Here is a 12,537-nt window from a genome sequence, read left to right as displayed (position 1 = left end):
TTCTTCTGTTGTTGCGTCTTCCTCTGATGCTGATGCATCCTCTGCTACTCCTGAATCTTCTGTTGTTGCTTCTTCTTCATCAGATCCTTGTGTTACCTTTGTTTGCCCATATTGCCTCAGTCCACTCCAACATTTTTACTCTTCCAAGCTTAATTGTCAAATGCGTCCACACAATGGCCGGAGTATCAACATCATCAACCATCACAACTTCCTCCCCCGGCACAAATTCATCATAAACCCATTATAGGATCCCCTTATGAAGGATGCAACATGCAAGAACAAGCCTAACCTGGGAGGGGAAAGGGTGGAGTGACTTCTGGTTAAGGATCTTAAATCTATTCTTCAGACCTCCAAATGCATTCTCAACTGTAACTCTAAGGCTAGAGTGTCTAAAATCAAACTATCCCCGTGCAGTCCTAGGATAGTTACTGGAGAGAACTCGTTCATATGGTACCTGATTGTCCTGAAGGGTGGAAGAACGTCAGGTTGATATGCATAGCAAGCATCTCCTAGGTAGAATTTTCCATTGGGGATATTGATGCCATTAAGTCGAGCCATGATGTCGGCAAGAAGCATCATGGGCTGATCCTTCCCAACAAACTAACACATATGTGAACTTCAGATCGAAGTCAATAACAACAAGCACATTCGCTTGTGCAGTGCTTTCTCCCCCTGTATGATGCAGCCCGTGATCTCTGGCACTCTAGCAGTCACATGAGTACCATCTATTGTGCAAATGCATCATGGGAAATTTTCATTGAGTCCAACCTCATGGAAAATTTCTTTAGTTTCTTGAATGATTTGAAGATTGCTGACCGCGCTTGCCGCGGTAAATTTCTTTGTTTTATAACAACTATGTCAAACACCTAATGCTATTGGAAAAATTCCTGCATTTTTCTTGTTGGACAATCAAGCAACTTACATTGCATATTTCAGTGTTTTTGGTTCCTATAAGATTCAATATGTCACGACATTGAAATGCTACATTCTTCCTATTTCTGTGTTTTTTAAGACCGTGCGAATCAAGTAGGCCCTTATAATGGGTTGAAAGTAAAGTTTTCGTTTTTGGGGGAAGAGTAGAAACTAAAGTGATCACAAAAAAGAAAAAAAATGAAACTAAACAATTTGCCATGGCAGTGCGGCCAGTGCTCATGGGCCGGATTCAGCATATCATACCGTCTCAGAAAGCAACCTAAACGGGCCTAATAAATACTGTACGGCCAACTTCGACCTCAGAGTTTCAAATCAAATCAAACTACCACCACACAGCGTATGGCGACGGAGCAGGAGGGCACCACAGCCCACCAGCGGCACGGCGGCGGCACCATCACCGACGCCCTCTCCCTGTTCGCCTCCCGCCTCTCCCACCACAGGTACGCACGCACGCGCGATCCATCGCCTCCCCGCTCCAGCTTCTACAACCTCCCATTTCAACCTCTCCCCGCATCGATCGCGCAGGTTCGGAGACGAGGAGCTCCGGGTACTGGAGGCGGCGCTCTCCGCCGGCGGCGACGTTGCCGCGCTTCTCAGCACGCGCTCGGCAGCCCGGAAACTTCTGCGGGAGAGCGTGGCCGAGGTGTGCGCCGCAGCTGCGGTCGAGGGGGACGGGGCGAGGCTCTCCGTCGCCGACTTCTTCGCGCGCGCCTTCGCCCTCTCGGGAGATGTCGAGGTGAGGACAAATTGCGCACACTGTGTGGTCCAGCACCCTGTTCTTTTCTCTCTAGGGTTTGATCTTGGGGTGCAGTTTCAATGCTTCGGTTCAGTATGGAGGGTGCCGCGGCATGCAGTGATTTGGGATGCAGTGTTTCAGGGTTTGATTTGTGATGCAGTTTCAGTATAAGCGTGTGCTGCGGCATGTGTGATCCGGGATGCAGTTTCAGGGTTCGATTTATGATGCTGTTTCAGTGCTTCAGTTCAGTATACACCCCGGCACAGATCATTTATCAATGATGACCGGTTTATGCTTTATTTTTCTTGGGAGTTGATAGTGCCATCGTAGCTCTTTGGATGGTAACAGACCGTGTTTCATTTTGTTCACTGTCGCTTCACTAATTGTTCTAACGTATACTGCCAGAGCTGCCTTGCTATGAGATATGAGGCGCTGGTTCTGCGAGAGGCCAAATACTCTGACGACCTTGATCTGCATGTGTTCCATGAAGAATGGTTAACCTTTGCACAGGACTCTCTTGATAATGGGTTCTACACCATTGCTTCCAAGGTAGTCCACAGTCTGATTGCGCTGAAGCATCTCTTCACTTGTCTTGTATTAGTTGCCTGAAAATAGCCTAAGATGTTGGTGTTGCTTGCATGTTATATTCAGTCTATCGGTGATTCTTCCTTGTACGGTTATAATCCCTATCCTGTTACATTGACTTATCACTACTGCAGTTAGTGTCAGTAGTTTGAATGTCCTTAGGGACAAATTTTGCTTGAGCCCTGCCTACAGAGTCTTACTCATGCTTAACAGCTCATTTTGGCTTTCGTTCTAGCTTTGTCCAAAAGGAATACAGAGTTAATCTCAAGCATCATTTGCTTGTACTACTAATGGTCCAGGGTGTTGGCGAAGAACAGGATTCAGTAACATTGTCATAATTCAAAGAAGTGGTCAACTTGTAACGGATCATAAAACATATTGTTGGTTCTGTAACCTGATCTCTCAAGAGCTAGCAAGTATTTCTCTGCATTGCGCTCTTGTCTGTTTTACATTGCTATCTAGCTTAAATATGAAATGTAGACTGGAACAGATTCTGATTATTGGATAGAATGATGCTGTCTTTCAAGTATAATTTTTCTCTGATAATAAAACTGGTGATGTGGTATAATTTCGGCATGACAAAAACTGATGGCTTAATCCTGGTAGAAATAACTCTCTCAGGGGATAATAATTTTTTGTGCTGCCTTACTCACATATTGAACATTTTAATACCTCAGCATGTTAGTCTTATAACATAGTCTTAACCATAAAGTGAAAACTGACCAAACTTATTCAAATGAAAATGCATCCCTATTATCACTTACTTTGAATGAAGTGATGACAGGTGTTTGATGATTGTGCTATTTATAGTGGTGTTGTTTGTACTTTGTACAACTGAGCACATATAAACATAGATCATTCCGGAGAACGACATTGGCCGAATTGTTTAGTCTGTTTCCTCTATCAGCTAACATCAGATACAGTCTCATCAGTCTCATCAATTGATGATATTTAGCATGTCAGTCTGTCAGCTCTTTGTGGTTAAAGTTTCTGGAGAAGTGTATTGTGCTGCTTGAACTGCAACTTTGTATTCTGAACGACCCCTGATTGTATTGTTAATCTCATCTGTTACATTTGTTACTTTTTTTTATGTACTTCTAGGCTTTTGCAAATGCTCTTGTGCACATTCATCCCAGCCACTTGGACTCTACTAATTCGACTCTGAAGAAGAACAAGGTCAATGATATAAGAGGACTCCAAACCTTGGCCAAGTCATTATCTGCACAGCGTTCTGGTCAGTTCTGTAATGCCATGAATAGTGTAAATTATGTGTTGAGAAACTGTTTCTGCTTTAACTGGAGAAATAGCTTAAATGCCTAGAGTGAATAGACATTCTATTCATGATCATGTAGTCTTCATGAAGCTGTTGGATAACATAGCCTTAGACCTTGCAGTAGTCAGGGTAATGAATCTTCTGTTTGATCTTTTAAACTTTGGAGTTTCAAATTTTAATACTGCTGCTTGTGTACTGTCACAGTTCAGACGCAATCCGCTGAATACATGAAAAGGAAAACTTCAGGCGTTAGTGAAAAGTGCAATTTACACTCAGAAAAACCGAAGTTACCGGCGAACTTGATGTTTAGGCTGGGGATCAAAACAAGGGACACACAAAAACTACTTCTTAGCCGCAAGAGAAACTTAGAAGAGGTTTGATTTCGATCATTGTCAGTGTGGCATCTTCCCAAGACTGAAAAGAGTGTCTTGATCATCATTCCAAGTTATTTTGGTACAAAAGGTGAATTTCATGCCTTAGTTTTTCTTGTCGTTTCCCACAGTAGCTTCGAATTTCCTAGTCTAGTACTTATTGAGCATATGCAGCATGTAACATCAATATATATATATATATATATTGTTTCATCACAGTTATTGGCTGGATCTTTACAGGCTACCTAGATAGCTGGGGTTGTTCCTTTCCGTCATTAACGTTTCTTCATTAAATACATCCATACCTCTGTATGTGTCTCCTTCTCAGATTGCAATGATTAGTGCTTTGATCAAAAGAAGGCCACTTTGATCTTTTTCTCTGTAAAATAACTATGCCATGGCATACGTCTTATTATGCAAAACGGATATGTGGGGTCTCTGTTGATAGCATGTGCACGACAGTCATGTTCATTTTCTTTGGTATCATGCATGTGCTGGGTGGAACTCCTGTTCCATATCTTTTACCACGCCATGCACAACTTAACACCTGTTCCCAGTAAGTATTTTTCTTACTTTGATAGCATTGGATTCCTGAAATGAAATAATAATGATTAAATAATCACCTCTTGCTTGAACTGAACGGCCAATAACAGGCAATGACACAAAAATAAGATATTGCTGTAAGCTTACAGCATATCCAACAATACAATCTTTAAATGCATATTGCACTAGCAATCAACAACAACAACAAAGCCTTTAGTCCCAAACAAGTTGGGTTAGGCTAGAGATGAAACCCATAAGATCGCACAACCAACTCATGGTTCTGGCAGATAGATAGCTAGCTTCCACGCACCCCTGTCCATGGCTAGTTCTTTTGGTGATATTTCACTCCTTCAGATATCTCTTTATAGACTCCTGCCATGTCATCTTTGGTCTACCCTAACCTCTCTTGACATTATCAACACGCTTTATCCGTCCACTATGCACTGGAGCTTCTAGAGGCCGGCGTTGAATATGCACAAACAATCTCAGACGACGTTGGACAAGCTTCTACAATCGGTATTAGCCCAACTCTATCCTGTATATCATCATCCTGGATCCGATCCTTCCTTGTGTGGTCACACATCCATCTCAACATGCGCATCTCCGCTACACCTAACTGTTGAACATGTTGCCTTTTAGTCGGCCAACACTCAGCGCCATACAACATTGCGGGTCGAATCGCCGTCCGATAGAACCTGCCTTTTAACTTTTCAGGCACTCTCTTGTCACATAGAACGCCAGAAGCTTGGCGCCACTTCATCCATCCGGCTATGATTCGATGGCTCACATCTTCATCGATATCACCACTGCAACATTGACCCCAAATATCGAAAAGTTGTCCTTCTGAGGTATCACCTGCCATCAAGACTAACCTCATCCTCCTCGTGCCTACTAGTACTGAAACCGCATGTCATGTACTCGGTTTTAGTTCTACTAAGCTTAAAACCTTTGGATTCCAAGGTTTGTCTCCATAGCTCTAACTTTCTATTAATTTCCCGTCCGACTATCATCGACTAGAGCCACATTATCCGCAAAGAGCATACACCACGGGATATCTCCTTGTATATCCCTTGTGACCTCATCCATCACCAAACTAAAAAGATAAGAGCTCAAAGCTGACCTTGGTGCAGGCCCATTTTAATCGGGAAGTCAACAGTGTCGCCATCACTTGTTCGAACACTTGTCACAAAATTATCCTGCATGTCCTTAATGAGGGTAATGTGCTTTGTTGGGACTTTGTGTTTCTCCAAGGCCCACCACATGACATTCCGCGGTATCTCATCATAGGCCTTCTCGAAGTCAATGAACACCATATTCAGGTCCTTTTTTTGCTCCCTGTATCTCTTCATAATTTGTCGTACCCAGAAAATGGCTTCCATGGTCGACCTGCCAGGCATGAAACCAAACTAATTTTTGGTCACGCTTGTCATTCTTCTTAAGCGATGCTCAATGAATCTCTCCCATGGCTTCATTGCACTAGCAATGTTTTTGTTAATTGTCTATTGCACAATCTGATTAGATGAAGTGTGCTTATCCAATAACCATGTAGGAGTCTGCTTCATTATCTAAACAAGAGTGTAGAATACTGCTTAATATTATGATTTTCTTTGTTATATCAAACACAGTTAGGTGAGGTCTTTTCGCTCGGAGATTTGATATTCATATCGTGGACGAGTCTTGGATCTGACATAATGAGTATGTTACCTTTGGCCTCTGGTACTGTCACTGCCTTATTCGCTGTGTACTGCTATGAAGAGCAAAAAACTAGACTAATTTTATGCTCTACATATTGCACATATTAGGATCACGCAAAATGATGCTTATGTTACAATGTCTTTTCTTTTGAGATAATTCGGTAGGGAAATATTGCGCATTTAACTTCATGGAAAGGTGCTATTGACTTGTTGAGCCCAACAGAAAAGACAGTCCTAAAACATGGCATTGGCTAGGTTTCCTTGAACAATAGGACAGTTTACCTTAGAGAATTCAGAATAGAAAGAAAGCTCTCTTGGAAACACATGAAAACCTACAAGGTTGGTAGTGAGAATGAAGAGTAAATTAAGCATGTGAGTTACCCTGTAACGTCAGACACTTAACATGTGCCAGTGTCGGTTAAACCCAACTCTGAAGTTTGATCCCAGAGGCACATGCACACACAAGGCGAACCTAACATGAGTTAGCTAGTGGTCCAGGTCCACCCTGATAGATGGAATCCTGGAACCTCTGTCCTTTTTTCCTTGTGGAATGGCAGGGTCTACCCAATTGGAGGCGTTTACATGGGATGGGAACAAGTCGTCGTGTTGGGGAAAGGAGATGTCTGTTGCATGTTCCAGTGCCCTAGGAAAGTTAAAAGAAAAAGTCTACTACACTGTGGGTTAGCCTTAGTGTCTGGAAAATAACCCGCGGATTGATAGAGGGTGGTAAAAGCACACGAGGTAAATCGGACTACGGCCTGTCTGTGGACTGGCCATGCGTGGGTGGCTCTGTTAGTCCAGTGAGTTACCAAACCATGTGATGGATCCGTTTGGACTTTGAAATTAAGCAGGAACTGTGAAGACTTTTTCTCTTGGGGTTAGCTCTTAGCGGTGAAACATTGTCGGCAGGTTAATTATTTAGGGTGAAACTGAAACATGCATGTCTGAACTTTCTTGAGTTTTGATGGCAACGTGCATGTGCATGCACGCATCGCAACAACTTTAGAAATCCTGCCTCCTTCCTGGGTCAGGACTCGATAGATTGTAGTACTCCTTTTCCCATGCACTCAGAAAGGAGGACGTTGCAGTACCACTGTACACAAGAAAAATCGATGCATGAGGGGCAAGACTTTTGTACATGTTGATATAGTATGATACTGGTAGTATACGATGCTTCTTGTTTCTCTTCTTTGAGGCAACAATAATCCTCTTAGGCAAACTATGCTTCTTGTAGTGTAGCTCCAGCATGAATTTGTCCTGTCATCCACACTGGAAACATAACCGGGTTAGCTAGAGGTATAGGGTGTGGTTGCACAGTCTGCATCACAAGTTGGTACGAGGCCTTAATGCGTTGGACATGGCCGCATGGGTGCACGTACGTACCTCATGACTAGCATCAGACATTACGGATACTTGTCTCTAGCTAGCAATGCTATTATTGACATGTATATTATAGAAAGAAATGCTTCCATACGATGATGTAGCAGCATGGTTTTCACTTTCAGTGAGATTTCGGTGAAATTCACTGAATTTCAGTAATTTCAGCAGACACTGAAATATTACGTTTCGGCCAAAATATTTCAGCAATTTCAGTATAGCACAACAATTTCAATATTTTTCAAAATATTTTTTAAATTTTTCAAATTTTTAATTGAATTCAAGTGAATATTTCGGTCATTTGGCTGAAATGGAAACTGAAATCACTGAAATTGTGCTGAAATTTTTCTGAAACTGAAATTGAAAACCATGTGTAGCAGTACCGTTCTAGTGCAGGACAAATCCCCAATCTCTCCTTGTCCGCATGATGATGATGCAGCAGCACTGTTCTAGGGCCAGGCGTACATACGAGTCAGGTTTTCTCCTGGTCTTGGCATGATTTATTTAATATGCGTATGGGATAAACAAATACTGGTATCTGTTGTTTTCTCACTGTATTTGATTACTAGTGCTAGTACTGTAGTTGATTAGCATTGAAGATTGAATTGAAGCTAAGTAGTAGTACATCACCAATTTGTAGAGAAGATTGAAACAGACATCCTCACGTCGAGCCCCGCCATTTCCCTTGCCGACTTGATAATTATTCACCTCTAGGCTCTAGCTAGTAACACTTCTTCCTCTCTAATTAATGCATGTTGGTGCTAAGTCTTCGATCTTCACCTCATTTATGCGGGGAAGCTAAGTTAATTAAACAAGTACATGTTAACAGCGTGCGTCAGACGGATCAGACCAGCAATGCTAATTTATCTCTGAGTGTGTGTTTCATCTAATGGAAGGTCAACTCTGAACGTGCATGCATGCAGTGTCAAATATTGATCCAGACTCTAGAGCCAGCTAAGTGTGGCGGTGCCGCGTGAAGTGAATGGTAAGCAGAATTGCCAGATCATAACGGCCATTGGAGGATGCAATGCACAGACTAATAATCAACCTTTGCTGCTAAATGCAGACAAACAAGGTAGAAGGCCTTTACACACACTGCATCCAGTACCAGTAGGTACATGGCTCTGCACCTATTCTATGCTAGATGAATGTGATCCAGCAAGCAACATGACAGAGCTCATTAATTAGCACAAAACCATCACTAAACTAGTTTATCATGCTTGTTTGTTTGTTTGTTTGTCCTGATTAACCAGGGTGTGCATGGAATTAGCAGCTAACCTCCCTCAGTGACACCTAGCTTAGCCTCCATATTCCTTCCTGGCTGGCTGCTTCCTCTATAAAAAGGCCAAGCTCTGCACCCATCACCCTCCCCCTTTGCAACCATCTCCATACATTGCTCTATCTTCTCTTCTCTTCTCTTCTTTAAGCCCGTAGCAAAGAGGAAAGCACTGCCATGGCCGGGGCTCAGACCGGGAGCAGCGCCACACCGTGTGCGTCATGCAAGCTCCTGCGGCGACGGTGCACCAGGGACTGCGTGTTCGCGCCTTACTTCCCGCCGGAGGACCCGCACCGGTTCGCCACCGTGCACAGGGTCTTCGGCGCCAGCAACGTGAGCAAGATGCTGCAGGAGCTCCCTGCGGCGCAGCGGGCCGATGCTGTGAGCAGCCTGGTGTACGAGGCCACCGCGCGGATGCGGGACCCTGTCTACGGATGTGCCGGCGCCATCTCCTACCTCCAGCAGCAGGTCTCCCAGCTCCAGGTGCAGCTCGCCGTGGCGCAGGCCGAGATCCTCCAGCGCATCAACCACCCGTCCCCGGCGGCTGCATTTCATCTGCAAGAGCTTCAGCAGCGCCAGGTGCAGCAGCAGCAGCAAATGCAGATGGATGATGATGACAAGGCGTATAGCAGCCTCGTCATGCAGAATGATCTGATGAGCACGCTGCTGCTACAGGAGGCGTGCCTTAAGAAAGAGTCCCTATGGACATGATCATTATGTGGTATAACTGTCTAGTGTTTTTCTACTTTGATGATTCATAAACAGTGTCTCTGCTTCTGTAATTTTCTGAAAATTGGGAAATTGAGAAGAAAGTTGATTGCTTGTGACACATGTTATTTTGGATAATGCCTCAGCATCGCACACACACCCAGTTGGGACACATATTCATGCATTGCATAGTACCTCCATTTCTATTCATGGGTCATCTAGACAAAAACTGGTTGAGGTTTTCTTAACCACAAAGTTCAGTTAGTTCATGCTTATCTCCACAAGACATGTTTGAGGAGTGCCTTTGTGCTCCCAGTTGCAGATATTGTTGTTTGTTGAAGATGTGAAGCGCATTTGGCTTCACTCACATGGTATGCACAGTAGGATCCAAATAGTTTGTTCGTGCACATCACGACATGAAGCATCCCGAGGTAGAAGAACTAATTAATGCTTCCAAATGGAAGACCTGACCTAATAGATTCCTAATCTCTCTGCACAAGACATGTGTCCTGTGTCTGAACCAGCACTTGCCTGGCTTCACTAACATTTGACCTGTCAGATAGTGCTTGTTATATACAGACCTTATGATAATGCCCGGATCTTACGTAGCTCCTGCTGGCTGAGTGCCCCGTGTCACCAATACAGACAAAACCTAATTAAGTTATCTGTCAAAGAATGAGTTTTCAATTATTTTGCTTCATGAACTCTTTACAGATTGTTTCAAAGTAACGGTTCAATGGATTTGCTAGACATGATTGATGGAGATGAAGTTCTTTTACTAGTTACACATGATTGGTTTGGTTAGGGCATCTCCAACGGTGTACATCAAACGGACGCCAAATGTCCGCGGACACTTGACATCGGGCCGGGCCGACGTCATCCAGTGCTATCTGTCAATTTTTTTCCCTATTTGTCCGGCCTCCTCCTTTGACAAATTTTCTTGATTAAAAGCAATTCAACGATACATTTTAATAGTTGCAAACAAATGCAACTAATAGTAAAAGCACTGGATGTTCAATAAGTTTTGTACCTCCATCAAACCAGTAGTAAAAGCACTGGATGTCCGTACCAAAGGCCTCATTATTCGGCTTCTTTCCCCGCCTCCTTTTGCGCATAGCATGCATAGACGCCACCACACAATTCGTGAACAAATTTCGCCACATTGGGATCCAAGTCGTCGGCCTTCACTTACAAGATCTTTTGCTCCTCGCACGCTTGTTTGACTGCAAGCTTCCTTGCTTGAGCTCCACCTTCATTTCCTCCTTGAGCTCATTGTGCTTGGCACATACCTCCCCCTTCTTCGCCATGATGTCCTCGAACTTGTCAGTAATCTTGGTCGCCACCCCTTCTCGCTTCTCCTTCTCGATCTCCCATGCCCCCCTCGACCTAGCCACGTGGGTGGCCGGTGCAAGCCCTCCTTCAACTCCATAGCTTGGATCACCAACTACATCCCCTTTGGCGTTGGCAGTCTTGACAGAACTAGCAATGTTGCTCCACTTGCTTTGCCCATTCAACTTGCACCAACAATGGAGCATCGGGAATGGTTTGCCCTCATTCTTGTGGTATAACGATGCGCGTCCGGGCTAGCAAAGCAATACAATCACATGATCAACAAATTGCATCATAGAGCAAAAAAAATCACATGACCAGCACATAGAGCAATAAGAAGCAGAACTAACAAGCTTGTGGAGTGCGACACCACTTGGCCACCAGTTTTGTGTTTGTGCATACGCAGCACCAATACTTGATGACCTCTTGAATGGTGTACCATCGATGACTTATCGAGCTCGAATTTCGATTAGGGATCTTTTCCTTGTTGTAGGGCTCGTAGTGCTTGTTCTCATGAAACCAATCATGTGCACCTTGCCAAAAAGTCAAGCCCTTTTGCTTTGCACTGTGAAACATATCAACACTTGTTCCCAACCAAACCAAATAGAACAACTTGTCCTCCTTGTTCAAGTACGCCAAACCACTCTTCTTTGCATCTGAATCGGGCATCGACGGCTGCTAGGTGTCTGTCGATGGTTCTGACTCTGGCTCTGACGAATAGTGATCATCTAGTTGTTTGTCTTCGTTTCGCCGTAGAGCTTGGCGGGAGGCATTCTGCGATACAGTGATCGGGCGCCCGCAGACAAGGGCTCCTCTGATGGATACCGCGATCGGATGAGCGTCAGTGACTCGGTGAACACGTAGTCACTGTTGAGGTCGGCGGTGTACGGTGGAGGCCCGCCAGAGGTGAAGGAGGCGGCGGAGTGATGCGGCTGGAACTGTACAGGTAGGGGCGGTGATTCCCCCGGGCGGCACCGGTATGTAGGGTGCTGAGGCGGAGGAGCTCGGGCCTGATCGACCGCATGCGCCTTCTTCTCCCTCGCCCTCACGTGCCGGTCTTGCCGTTTGATAGTCTCCATATTCATCGGCGCGGACGAGGGATGTATGGGCTCTGGGTCTGGTGAGAGGATGAACATGGTGCTGGGCTCCGTCAGATCCATCGAGGCAGCGGCGGACGACTGAACGGGCGGGGGCGACAATGTTCGGGGCGAAAATGGCGGAGTCTAGCATGGGAAGAGTGGGGTGGATTGTGAAAATACCCGGGTGCCAGATAGGTTTTGGGTGGGACCGAGATGTTAGAGTCTGACGTGACGGACGTCCGGACTCCCCTAGAGCTCCATCCGATTTAGGCCTAAAAGTTACTGTTACGTCCCATCTAGACGTATAGGAAAGGTTTGATGATCCGCTTTGGATATGCCCTTAGAGCATCTACATTCGGGCTCCCCAAACTCAGCGGGCGGACGACCTAACAGTCCCTGATCATGAAACTGTGACCCAGACGAGCTCCTCACAACGGCCCTATACACCCCCTCATACCCATCCCAACTCTGGGGCAGGTATGGGGAGGCCCGGACGTGCCCTGGTGTGTCCGTCACATCGGTTTGGCCCACCCTGCCCCCACACAAATAGCCCCTTCGGACGAACCATAGACCGAAGTCAATCAGTTCATTCCATTCTCTCTCTATCCATCTCTTCCACTCCCAGTCCCCTCC

The 12,537-nt window shown here is 45.0% G+C and overlaps 2 protein-coding genes across 4 annotated transcripts; both read left to right on the top strand.

The window, feature by feature from the left end:
• The first annotated feature begins 1,239 nt into the window (after positions 1–1,239).
• On the top strand, positions 1,240–6,177 carry LOC123111403 (protein DOUBLE-STRAND BREAK FORMATION). 3 transcript variants are annotated; one of them, XR_006454435.1, is made up of 6 exons: positions 1,240–1,373; positions 1,459–1,669; positions 2,075–2,218; positions 3,356–3,488; positions 3,732–3,989; positions 6,067–6,177. XR_006454435.1 is itself a non-coding variant. In XM_044532195.1 (5 exons), exons 1-5 carry the CDS (start codon positions 1,273–1,275, stop codon positions 3,905–3,907), a joined length of 765 nt encoding a protein of 254 aa, XP_044388130.1. In that variant the 5' UTR covers positions 1,240–1,272; the 3' UTR covers positions 3,908–6,007. The 3 variants fall into 3 exon arrangements, 1 of the variants encoding a protein (XP_044388130.1); XR_006454436.1 differs by lacking the exon at positions 6,067–6,177 and adding an exon at positions 4,139–6,011; XM_044532195.1 differs by lacking the exon at positions 6,067–6,177 and having other exon boundaries at positions 3,732–6,007.
• A 2,246-nt stretch (positions 6,178–8,423) lies between these two features.
• Positions 8,424–9,634, top strand: LOC123111405 (LOB domain-containing protein 12-like). Its single transcript, XM_044532196.1, has one exon. It carries the CDS (start codon positions 8,966–8,968, stop codon positions 9,497–9,499), a length of 534 nt encoding a protein of 177 aa, XP_044388131.1. The 5' UTR covers positions 8,424–8,965; the 3' UTR covers positions 9,500–9,634.
• The last annotated feature ends 2,903 nt before the right edge of the window (positions 9,635–12,537 follow it).

Source organism: Triticum aestivum, chromosome 5B (assembly GCF_018294505.1).
Source record: "Triticum aestivum cultivar Chinese Spring chromosome 5B, IWGSC CS RefSeq v2.1, whole genome shotgun sequence".
Lineage (NCBI taxonomy): Eukaryota > Viridiplantae > Streptophyta > Magnoliopsida > Poales > Poaceae > Triticum > Triticum aestivum.
The sequence above is the reverse complement of the archived record's forward strand: the minus strand, read 5'-3'. Positions and strand labels throughout refer to the sequence as shown.

Coding starts and splice junctions, on each gene's coding strand:
- LOC123111403 (XM_044532195.1), top strand. CDS start 1,273: ATGGCGACGGAGCAGGAGGGCACCACAGCCCACCAGCGGCACGGCGGC. Junction 1,670..2,074: donor CCCTCTCGGGAGATGTCGAG/GTGAGGACAAAT, acceptor GTATACTGCCAG/AGCTGCCTTGCTATGAGATA. Junction 3,489..3,731: donor ATTATCTGCACAGCGTTCTG/GTCAGTTCTGTA, acceptor GTACTGTCACAG/TTCAGACGCAATCCGCTGAA.
- LOC123111405 (XM_044532196.1), top strand. CDS start 8,966: ATGGCCGGGGCTCAGACCGGGAGCAGCGCCACACCGTGTGCGTCATGC.